The sequence below is a fragment of the Calidris pugnax genome, unplaced genomic scaffold, assembly GCF_001431845.1.
Source record: "Calidris pugnax isolate Ruff unplaced genomic scaffold, ASM143184v1 scaffold180, whole genome shotgun sequence".
Lineage (NCBI taxonomy): Eukaryota > Metazoa > Chordata > Aves > Charadriiformes > Scolopacidae > Calidris > Calidris pugnax.
This window is the reverse complement of record NW_015090916.1, coordinates 950,161-960,701: the sequence shown is the minus strand read 5'-3', so window position 1 is coordinate 960,701 and position 10,541 is coordinate 950,161. Positions and strand designations below refer to the sequence as shown.

The window sequence follows — 10,541 nt, the reverse complement described above, 5'->3', positions numbered from 1 at the left end:
GGGGCTCTCCAAGGCCGAGTACCTGCGGCGGTACCTGAGCGGGCCTCCCGCCGCCGCCGAGCCCGCCCAGCCCCGCCGCCGCCGCAAGAAGAAGCCGCCGGGAGGCGCCGGTAGAACCGGGTGAGTTGCGAGGGGGGAAGGGGGGGACGCCGCGTCCCGCCCCGCCCGCCGCCTGTCGCGCTAGGCCCGCCCCTTCCCTCTGCGGGCCTCGGCCCGGGAGCTGCCCGCCGCCCCCGCCGGCCCCCGAGCCCCGTATTTCCCCCGTGGGACTCCCCAGGGTCCCCTCCGCGGCCGGGATGTCCCCCCCAAGCCGGAAACCCCCCGTCCCCTATCGGTCGGGCTCCTTCCTTGCGGGCGGCCTGACGGCAGGGCCCCTCTCCCCGCTCCCAGGATGCGGATCGTGGACGACGATGTGAGCTGGAATAGCATCGCTGCCGTCCAGGAGAAGGAGGAGGAGGAGGACGAAGGGGACATGCCTGTGGTGAGCGGGGGATTCTGTCAAACGGGGTTTCACAAACTAAACCCTGCCCTCTTATGGTCTGTGGCGTGTCTGTCTCTGGGAAGTGATCGCCAAACCCTTTCTGCTGCCTCTTCTTTTCATGGTTTGGGTTGGAAGGGACCTTAAAGCCCCTCCAGTGCCACAGGGACACCTCCCGCCAGAGCAGGTTGCTCCAAGCCCCCTCCAACCTGGCCTTGAACCTCTCCAGGGATGGGGCAGCCACAGCTTCTCTGGGCAACCTGGGCCAGGCTCTCACCACCCTCACACCAAACAAGTTCTTCCCCACATCTCAGCTCCATCTACCATTTTCCAGTTTGAAGCCATTATCTTACCATTAGGTTCCTGCAGATAAAAGTAGCCTTTTCTTTACATATTTGCAGGAGGGCAGCTAAATGACGGTCGCACAGTTATACTTAATATTTATAGTATATATTATGTATTCTGTAACTGTGGTTATATTTAACTATTTGTGTTAGAGGCTGGAATTTTTTTTTTTTTTTTTTTTTTTTCTTTAAGGTGTGTTGTTTACTCTGCTGTTTTATCTCCAGGTGGCAGAATTTATCGATGAGCGTCCGAATGAAGTGAAGCTCATGGAGGAATTCCGGACGAATGCGAAATGGAAACTTTTAGGAGGTGAGACCGGGCCTTCCCACCCTCTCTCCCTGAATATTTAACTGCTCCAGGCAATAACGTTGCAACTTAAAAATAATACTAGCTAAAAAGAGAGATCATGAACTGTGGAAAGCCCTAACGGTGGTGACTTTCTGATTGTTTTTCCTTAGACCAGAATGAAGACTCACAGAGTTCGGATGTTTCAGTACCTGCCCAGGCCACCATGAGGTACGGGGCTGCATCTGGGGATTCCTCTGTCCGTTAACTCTTGTTTTCTGGTATCATCTGGCGTCTTCTGCAGTTTCTCAGTGCTTTTGCTGTGAAATGGGAGAAGTGGCGTGCGCAGGGATTCCTTTTCCACTGTGGAGTAACCTCTGCAGGCAGCGTGCTGTCTCGCTTCCTGTGTGACAGGCGAGCAGCTGTGACAGCTCGCTGTGTCCTCTGGTGAGGACGGTGGTGTTACAACACGGCTGTTTTCCCAAAGCCTCTGTGGGATGTCCCAAGGTCACACAGCGCCCAGGCTCTCTGAGAGAGCACGATGGGCTCTTTCCTTGTAAGATGGTGATTGTACAAGGGCCCAAAATGACTTTTGTAGCCTGAGTCCCTGGAGACTTTAAAAGTCTAGCTTTCTTGTGATGTGAGTTCCCTCAGAGGCTTTCTGGGATCTACTTTAGGAAGCGTGCAGCTCAGTGACACAGAAGTGCAGAATCAAGTGTGAATTTGTGTTCAGAAAGATGTTTTCATCCTTGACTCCTACTGTGAGCTTTACAGGTCCCGCTTGGGTTTTGTTTCCAGTCTGGAACCAGCAACCAAACAGGAATCTGACTCTCCTTTTCACCTTCTCCTCCCCTCCCAGGCGACAGCGCCACGACTCCCCGGAGAGCTCGCCCCCAAGGAGGCTGCGGCACGACTCCCCGGACAAATCACCTCCCAGGAAACAGCGCCATGATTCCCCGGACCTGTCCCCTCCCAGGAGAGAGAGAAACACTTCCCCCAACCTCTTGCCTCCCAGGCGACAGCGCCACGACTCTCCAGACCTTTCTCCCCCAAGAAGGAAGCGTCACGACTCCCCGGACCTGTCACCTCCCAGGCGGCAACGTCATGACTCCCCAGACCTCTCCCCACCAAGAAAAAAGCATCACGACTCCCCAGATCTCTCTCCCCCAAGAAGGAAACGTGATGACTCCCCAGACTTGTCACCTCCCAGGCGACAGCGTCACGACTCTCCAGATCTCTCTCCCCCAAGAAAGAAGCGTCACGACTCCCCGGACCTCTCTCCCCCAAGAAGGAAACGTCACGACTCCCCAGACTTGTCACCTCCCAGGCGACAGCGTCACGACTCTCCAGATCTCTCTCCCCCAAGAAAGAAGCGTCACGACTCCCCAGATCTCTCCCCACCAAGAAGGAAGCGTCACGACTCCCCAGACTTGTCACCTCCCAGGCGACAGCGCCACGACTCTCCAGACCTCTCTCCTCCAAGAAGGAAACGTCATGACTCCCCAGACCTCTCTCCAAAGAGATCCAGTTTAGCGATGGGGAAAAAGGGCAGCAAAACCACCGAGGAGTCCCAGTCAGTGGGAGCCCGGGGAGAGCAATCTCAGCTCAGGCACGGCGTCTCGGACAAGTCCTCGTCGCGGCAGAAGCGTCAGGTGACCCCAGATCTGTCCCCTCCGCGGAAGAAGAGGTACGATTCCGACCCCGACTCGTCACCGCCTCGGAGAAAGAGGACTGGGTCACCGAGTCTGAAAAAGCTGAGCAGAAAAAGTGAGTGCGTTAAGTTTGTTGTGTCCTGTTCTTTGCTGGCTGCCCACTCTGCTATCCTGGTTTTCTCATCAGCTGGGTTAGAATTAATTAACCTGAGAGTTAGCTGGCTAGGGTTTAAACGTGTCCGAAGGGAAAACAGAGTTTAAAGGCAGTCTCCAGCAGTGCGTGTTTAGGAGGAAGAGGAGTCACAGACTCTTGTCACCTGCTTGGGTGTTCCTTACAGGTCGTCACCTCTTAAGATCTTGATTTTTCTAGGAGTTCACCTCATGCAGCACCATGTTTAGTCCTTTTGTGGGACAAATTCTAAATCTGTGATTTTCAGTTAGTGTATGTCTTTATTGCAGGTGTTTCTCCGCCCACAAAGAAGCCCCAGAGGGGCCTGAGACAGGACTCTGACTCTCCGTCCCCGCGGCGGGGCACCCGGGACGCCTCCGACACGACTCCCGACCTCTCGCCTCATCGCCACCGTGACGCCAAGGGGTCTCCCAAGAAGGTAAAGGATTCCTCTTTCCATTTGAGCTGTAGAATTATTTCTTGTTGATAGAAAACTCTGAAAGTCCAACAACTTACAAGTTGTGGAGTAGAAATTTCATAAACTTCATGTACGCAGCCGTGCCAGACCCTCTGTTTGCACTAAGAGGAGGCACAAGATGGGCTTGAGACAGACACTCTGCCTCGGTCTGCTGTTTTCTGGGGAGGTTGTTCTCAAGAATACCACCAAGGTGGCTTTGTAATGTGGCTGTCCCTGCTGACATGTCTCTCCTGGCTTCATGCCGTCCCTCATTACACCTCTGGATTGCCAGAGAGCTCTCAGCTGGCAGGAAATAGCATTTTTTGTTCGATTCACAGGGAAATGTGATGTTATCTGGGGTCAAAGCCGGCTTGGTGTCAGCTGATGTGCTGCGGAGGGAACAGCAGGAGCTCAGGAGGCACGAGAGGAACAACAAGCACTTGGAAGGTGGGGCTGCGGCCGTCGGGCTCTCACAGGCTGTAAAACCACGGCAAGAGCAGCAGCTTTCTCTTTCCCTGCTTTCTGCTGGCTCTTGGTGCTGTTGAGGGCTGATGGAGAGCACCCCTGTTCCTTGGGCAGGGTCACCGAGCCTTGGAAAGAAAAGCTTTATAAATGGGGTGAAAGCGATGCCGGTGAGATCACGGGGAGGGTGAGAGAGTTTTTCCCTGTCTGCCTGGGTGGCTGAGAGCAAGAGCTGTGATCCTGCCTGCAGGTGGATGATAAGCTCTTTCAGAGCTTTGAACGAGTGAAAGGAAGCGAAACGTTGGAATGAGTCACAGTTAGTCACTGAATTGTCTGGAGATGGCGAAATGTTCCAAAAGGGGTGACTTGGGGCATCTCTCTCCCCCCGCAGAGGAATCCCGACACTCCGAGACCGTCTTCCGAGACAAGTCGGGCCGCAGGAGGGACCTGGCGCAGGAGCGGCTGGAGCAGAGGCAGAAAGATGAGGCCAAGTCCGAGAGAGAGGAGCAATACGCCAAGTGGGGAAAAGGGTGAGGTTCCCCGGAGCTCCTGGGCCCTGCGTTACCCCTTGGGACTCTCCACTCCCTGCTTTTTAGCCCCTTTTCGGTGCTGCTTCCAGTGGTGGCGTCGGTGACGTGTCCCTTTGTGGAGTTTGAGCCTGGGGCGGGGGGAGTGTATCAGGAACCTGCCTGATCAGGCCCTGATCAGGGCCTGTGTCAGGAACAGCGTGGCGAGTAGGGCCCGAGAGGTGATTGTCCCCCTGTACTGGGCACTGGTGAGGCCTCACCTTGAGTGCTGTGTCCAGTTTTGGGCCCCCTACCATAAAAAAGACATTGAGGTGCTGGAGCGGGTCCAGAGAAGAGCAACAAAGCTGGTGAGGGGTCTGGAGAATAAGTCTTGTGAGGAGAGGCTGAGGGAGCTGGGGTTATTCAGCCTGGAGAAGAGGAGGCTGAGGGGAGACCTTATTGCTCTCTCCAACTCCCTGAAAGGAGGGTGTAGAGAGGTGGGGGTCGGTCTCTTCTCTCAAGTCACAGGCGACAGAACAAGAGGAAATGGCCTCAAGTTGTGCCAGGGGAGGTTCAGGCTGGATATTAGGAAAAATTTTTTCACTGAAAGGGGTATCAGGCATTGGAATGGGCTGCCCAGGGAGGTGGTTGAGGCCCCATCCCTGGAGGGGTTCAAAAGACGGGTTGATGTAGTGCTGGGAGGTCTGGTTTAGTGATGGTGATGCTCCTTGTTTGTTGTGTGGGTGTCTATTTTTGTCAGTTAGGTTGACGGTTGGACAAGATGATCTTTAAGGTCCCTTCCAACCTAGAAGATTCTGTGATTGAGTGCATGTTCCATGTGTCTTGGAGACCCCCTCAATGGTCCCCTCGGTGGCTGGGCGTGCGTTGGGAGCGCGGCGCACACAGGGGACATTCAGGACTGTGCTCACTCCTGCACACAGAGCTGCTCCCAGTCAAGGCTGGTGGGGCTTGGGGTGAAGCTCCCTGTGTTCCCTTTCAGGCTGGCGCAGGGGCGGCAGCAGGAGCAGAACGTGGAGGATGCCATCAAGGAGATGCAGAAGCCACTGGCCCGTTACATTGATGATGAGGATCTGGACCGGATGCTGAGAGAGCAAGAGAGAGACGGGGACCCCATGGCTGACTTCATCAAGAAAAGGAAGGCCAAGGAGAACAAAGAAAAGAAAGGTTTGGGTGTTGAGTTACGCTGGGGAGTGGTTTAATGCCCTGATGGTGTAGAAATGGGGCTGGTGTTGAGTAGATAGCCTAATTCTGAAGGATTCTCTGGGGTTGGTGTAGTAGTGGTATTATTGGCTCGTTACCAGTAGCTGCTACTGTTATTTGTTAGTTTGGAGAGCAGTATCCAGTGACTTAAACATCAACCCATTCTAGTTCAATGAAGTGCATCTTTGGGAGTTTCCTCCTCTGTGAGCTGTAGCTGGCTGTGAAGTTACTATCACTGTTCCTATATATATAAAAAAAAAAAATATATATATATCTATATTTATATCTGCCCCATGGGTTGGTGCTGATGTGACCATCAGCTGTATCATTTTTTCTGTTCCTAGAAAAACCTCGGTACAACGGACCAGCCCCTCCCCTCAACAGATTCAATATATGGCCCGGGCATCGCTGGGACGGCGTGGACAGGTACGGCTTGGAAGAATAATCAAAATAAGCAGGTTTTTGCTTCAGAGAGCTCACAAAGGTTCCCAGTTATCCCCCGAATGAGATTATCAGCAAGAGTGAGGTTGAACATGTCAGGTTGCACTTGGGTGACTGTGGGTGATGAGCTTGTTGGGGCCAGAAGGGAGCGAGGCTGGTGCTGTCACCAAGGGCATCAACAGCTTCGGAGGTGCCGACTGTTGGTTGCCACAGATTGAGGTGGGACCTGAGCCAGAGTAACAGGAGGGGAAAACTTGCAGTGTCTCTAGAAAGGTTTGGTTGCTTCACAAAAGCTTCCGTGCCGCCCCACACTCAACACCTCACCATAAACCAATAACCTTGGGCACTAGAGCATGCCCTGAAGAGCCATGTCTATATGTTTCTTAAATCCCTCCAGGGATGGTGACTCCACCACCTCCCTGGGCAGGCTGTTCCAGTGCCTGACCACTCTCTCAGTAAAGTAGTTCTTTCTAATATCTAATCTAAATCTCCCCTGCTGCAACTTCAGACCATTTCCTCTGGTCTTGTCATTTGTCCTTTGGGAGAAGAGGCCAACACCTACCTCTCTACACCCTCCTTTCAGGTAGTTGTAGAGGGCAATGAGGTCTCCCCTCAGCCTCCTCTTCTCCAAACTAAACATGCCCAGTTCCCTCAGCCTCTCCTCATAGGACTTCTTCTCCAGACCCCTCCCCAGCTTGGTGGCTCTCCTCTGGACACGCTCCAGCCCACGGCCTCCTCGGTCTTCCTTTGCAGGTCCAACGGGTTCGAGCAGCAGCGCTTCGCCAGGCTGGCCAACAAGAAGGCGGTGCAGGAGCTGGCCTACAAGTGGAGTGTGGAGGACATGTAGGCCTAGGGGGAGGACCAGGCCCAGCAGTGCTTCCGGAGCGGCGCTGCAGGGCTTCACCCACCGCCGGAGCCGCGAGGAACGGCTCGCTCTGCCTGGACCAACCCTCTCCTCAGCGCCCGGCGTCCCAGGGGACCGTCTTCCGAGAGGCAAGGCTGAATTTGGAGGAGAGCTGCCCTCAGAGGGTGTCCCTGGCAGCCAGAGGGGCCCAGCGTTGCGGGGGCTGCTGCCTGTGGGAGCCCCTGGGCTCTGCCGCTGCCCCAGAAGGTGCTGCAGGCACCGCCTTCTGGCCCCTTTCCTCCTCTTCTGACAAAATCACACAAACTGTGTGCTTAGTTGTTTTATGCCAAATGCTTTGTCCTCCGAGGGCGGCTCGCAAGTCTTCAGGTGCCCTCAATCTCAGGGTTTGTTTTTTTCATGGTAGAAGCGTGCTGGGTGGCTGGAGAGTCGGCCTCGGCCGCTTAGGCTGGCCTAGGGCTCAGCTACAGTCTCCTTGGTTTAAAGTTCTTCCAGAGAGCAGCTACCCCCTAAAACTGAGTCCCGTGGGCTGGTGTCACGTCCTCCCCGTGTCCTTCCCAGTGCCCCCAAAGGGCTTCTGTGGAGTTTGGGTTCGTGGAGCCAGTGAAGCTCAGCTCCTCCTCAGCAAAGCTCCTTGCTCTGCCTCTGTCCTGCCGGGGCCTCAGGGCTGGATGTGACAGCCAAAGCTCCAGAACCCCCCTCCGCTCCTTGAGGGTCTATTTCTGGTGGAAATAAACACGGGGAAGGTGTTTGAATTCCTTCCCCTGGTCCCCCCGGAGTTCCCCGTGGCCAGTGATGCTGAGAGCGTGTCCCTCCTGCCGCTGCCAGGGGGGCTGGTCCCATGCCCAGCAAAACCCCTCTCCTGGAGCAGATTTGTCAGGCTCAGAGCTGGAGGGTGGGCAGAGGCTTCCCTTAATCCCTGCTCGAGGAAGGCACTTGTAGAAATAAGGACAGTCGTTCTGGCTGAAGTGCAGCCCGTGGTTGCTGTGGAGATGCCCTCCCTTAGTGGTCAGGGGCCAGTCCTCGGGCCCATGGGGAATCTGGAGCCCGAGGAGAGCTGTGGGCAGGAGTGGAAGGACAGAGTCTCCTCGGGGAGGGGGAGAGCCTTGGGACTCCCTTCCCTGGGGTATGTTTCTGGATCCATCTGTACACTTGTAAATAACAGTTTTCTTTTTTTTACTTGACTTTTGCGTGCTGGTGGTTCTTCCATGGCAGGGACAGGGAGGGTTTAGGCAGACAAAGCCATTTGAACGGGACCTTAGGACCTGGAGGCAGCGTGAGCTTTGAAGGCTGGAGTTTGACGGTTTTTAGGTGGAGGTTCCCATCTTTTGTTACTGCCGGAGGGACCAGTGTTAATTACAAAGCTGAATTGATGCAACGCAGCTATTACTGGTGTGTTACTGGATATACAGGCATGTTTTACCAAGACAATAAAATAAGAGGATGGGGGAGCCTCAGAGGGATCAACACCAGGAGCTTGGGCACCTTGGTGGCACCAGGGTCCCTGTCCCCAACCAGCCCTTTGGGTGCCACCACCCTGGGTCGGTGTCACCGGGGAGGGGACGGGTCCCTCTGCGTGTGTCTCAGGAAGGGCAAGGCAACTTTGATTAGCTTTAACCACCCCCACCCCAAAAAAATGAATATTAAAATCTTAATTTAATTGAAAACACTGTCATTCACAGTCACGGCAAACAGCAAGCAGAGTAATTATTATGCAAATGAGGCAGATAGAAAAATGATTAATAATTGCGTAAATTAAAAAATTATTGTAAACATCCTGGGAGCAGCGATAAGTGCGGGAGGAGTGCGGGCGCGGGGGGCGGCGCTGCTCCCCCACCTCCTTCCTTTTGCTCATTAGTGGGATTTTAATTGGCAAACGAGGTGCAGGAGCTGGGTGGTGTCTGGGGGGGAGGCTGGTGCCCGGCTTCAGACAGTGCCACCCGGGTGCTGCCAGCCTTGAGCTTGAACTTGAGGCCCAGCTCCCGGCCTCAGACTCTGTTATTGGGTGGAAAAGCTGGTTTTTGGAGCTTCTTCCATCCTTTTTGGAAGGACTGTGGTGCTGGGGATGCCATCAGCTCCCCCCACTGTCCCTCTGTGTCCCCCCCCCAGTGTGGGCAGGACCCGGTGTCACCCCCAACCACCCCCCAAACGGGCGCTCGCTAATGACCAGCAGAACTCGCTCCCTCGAACAATTAATGAGCTTATTTGTCTGGCGTTTGGCTGCTAATTGCACAACATTATTCCCCCCCCCCCGCCCCGTTCGACTGTTTTACTTTTATACTTTTGACAGTGAGCACGATAATAATAATAATAATAATAGGCTTACACTGGCTAATAGGCTTACGTGGTACATTATTCATGTCAAGGACAAGCAATTAAGCCTGGCCTCACACATAATAATTAGATTTTTGTTGATGAGCTCACGGTTAATGTGTTTAGTTAAGATTAAGAACTTAATTCCTGGTGTGTGACACCCCCTGCCCGGGGGTGGGGGGCTGTGTCCGTGGGGCAGGGCTGGCCGGAGGGGCCACCAGCGGAGGTGGGTGGCAAAGGGCCACCAGATTTGGCCGGTGTCTCACCCGTCCCCTGTCCAGCTTGGTGAGCACGGCCGTGGCTTCTCCCCAGCACCTGGTTTTGGGTTGGTTTGGGGCTTTTTAACGGCCGCAGCAGAGTGGGTTCTGGCCGGTGTGTCCCCGCTGGGATCCCCTGTTATTTTTTTAATAAAAACTTGGGATTTTTCAGTTTAATTTTTCTCTGACCAGCAGCGGCTCTGGGTCGTGGATGCTCAGGGGAGCCTGGGGGCTGCAGAACCCCTCCCAGGCCCCGAGGGGGGAGCACCCAGGGGCGGTTTTGGGGGAGAAAAGCTTCCCCTGGTAGCAGGAGCGGGAAGGAACATGCCCGAGACTGCCAGGTTAGTGATTGTATATGCATATGTGCACTTTCCCTAATTATTCCATAATTAGGGACACGCAGAGATAAAAATTGCTAATAATGTTTACTCTAGACTCTCTTTTTTTTTTTTTTTTAAATATCCTCTCTCTCTTGCTCGTTCACCGAGTCTTGGTGGAAATAACTTTGCAGATCCCACTTAATGAATATTTGTAAATGCAAGAACATTCGGCGCCGGAATATCCAGAGGGCATCCTCTCGCTGCCTTCTCTTTTTTTATTTTTTTTTATTTTTTTTTCCACCACATATTTAATATTTATGGTTCTGCAGCCTCGTGAATAAAGAGCCACCCATGAACCCCCAGGAGCTCGGGGCCGGGGATATTTATGGCGCTTCCTCTTTTCCTTTTCAATTACAAAGACACCTCACATAATTAAGTGCTAATAACCCTGTTAATCTGAAATTGATACTCTTTTTCTCCTGGCCATCTCTTAATAGAATTAAAAACAGATTAATAATCAAGGGTAGGAGAGGTGGCATGCAATTAGGGGAGCGGGGGCCGCGCTCTGCCCCGTGGCCGTGTCCCCGGGGGGGACGGGGGCACAGGGGGGGCGATGCCAGGGTCGGGGGCTCGGGGGGGGAGACACCTTTTTTCCCCCCTCCCTGCTCTTCACACGGCTTAAATTTTTAAGACAAACAGCCGTGTAACACCATCTCCTAATGAAACTGTTTTATGTTAATTAATTATGCATCAAGGCTCATTTTCATGCGCGG

The 10,541-nt window shown here is 54.0% G+C and overlaps 1 protein-coding gene across 1 annotated transcript; it reads left to right on the top strand.

Moving 5' to 3' along the window:
• The first annotated feature begins 6 nt into the window (after positions 1-6).
• BUD13 (BUD13 homolog) lies at positions 7-8,063 on the top strand. Its single transcript, XM_014949501.1, has 11 exons — positions 7-120; positions 391-481; positions 1,048-1,132; positions 1,282-1,339; positions 1,968-2,875; positions 3,220-3,368; positions 3,725-3,833; positions 4,240-4,378; positions 5,355-5,539; positions 5,920-6,001; positions 6,770-8,063. Exons 2-11 carry the CDS (start codon positions 392-394, stop codon positions 6,861-6,863), a joined length of 1,899 nt encoding a protein of 632 aa, XP_014804987.1. The 5' UTR covers positions 7-120; position 391; the 3' UTR covers positions 6,864-8,063.
• The last annotated feature ends 2,478 nt before the right edge of the window (positions 8,064-10,541 follow it).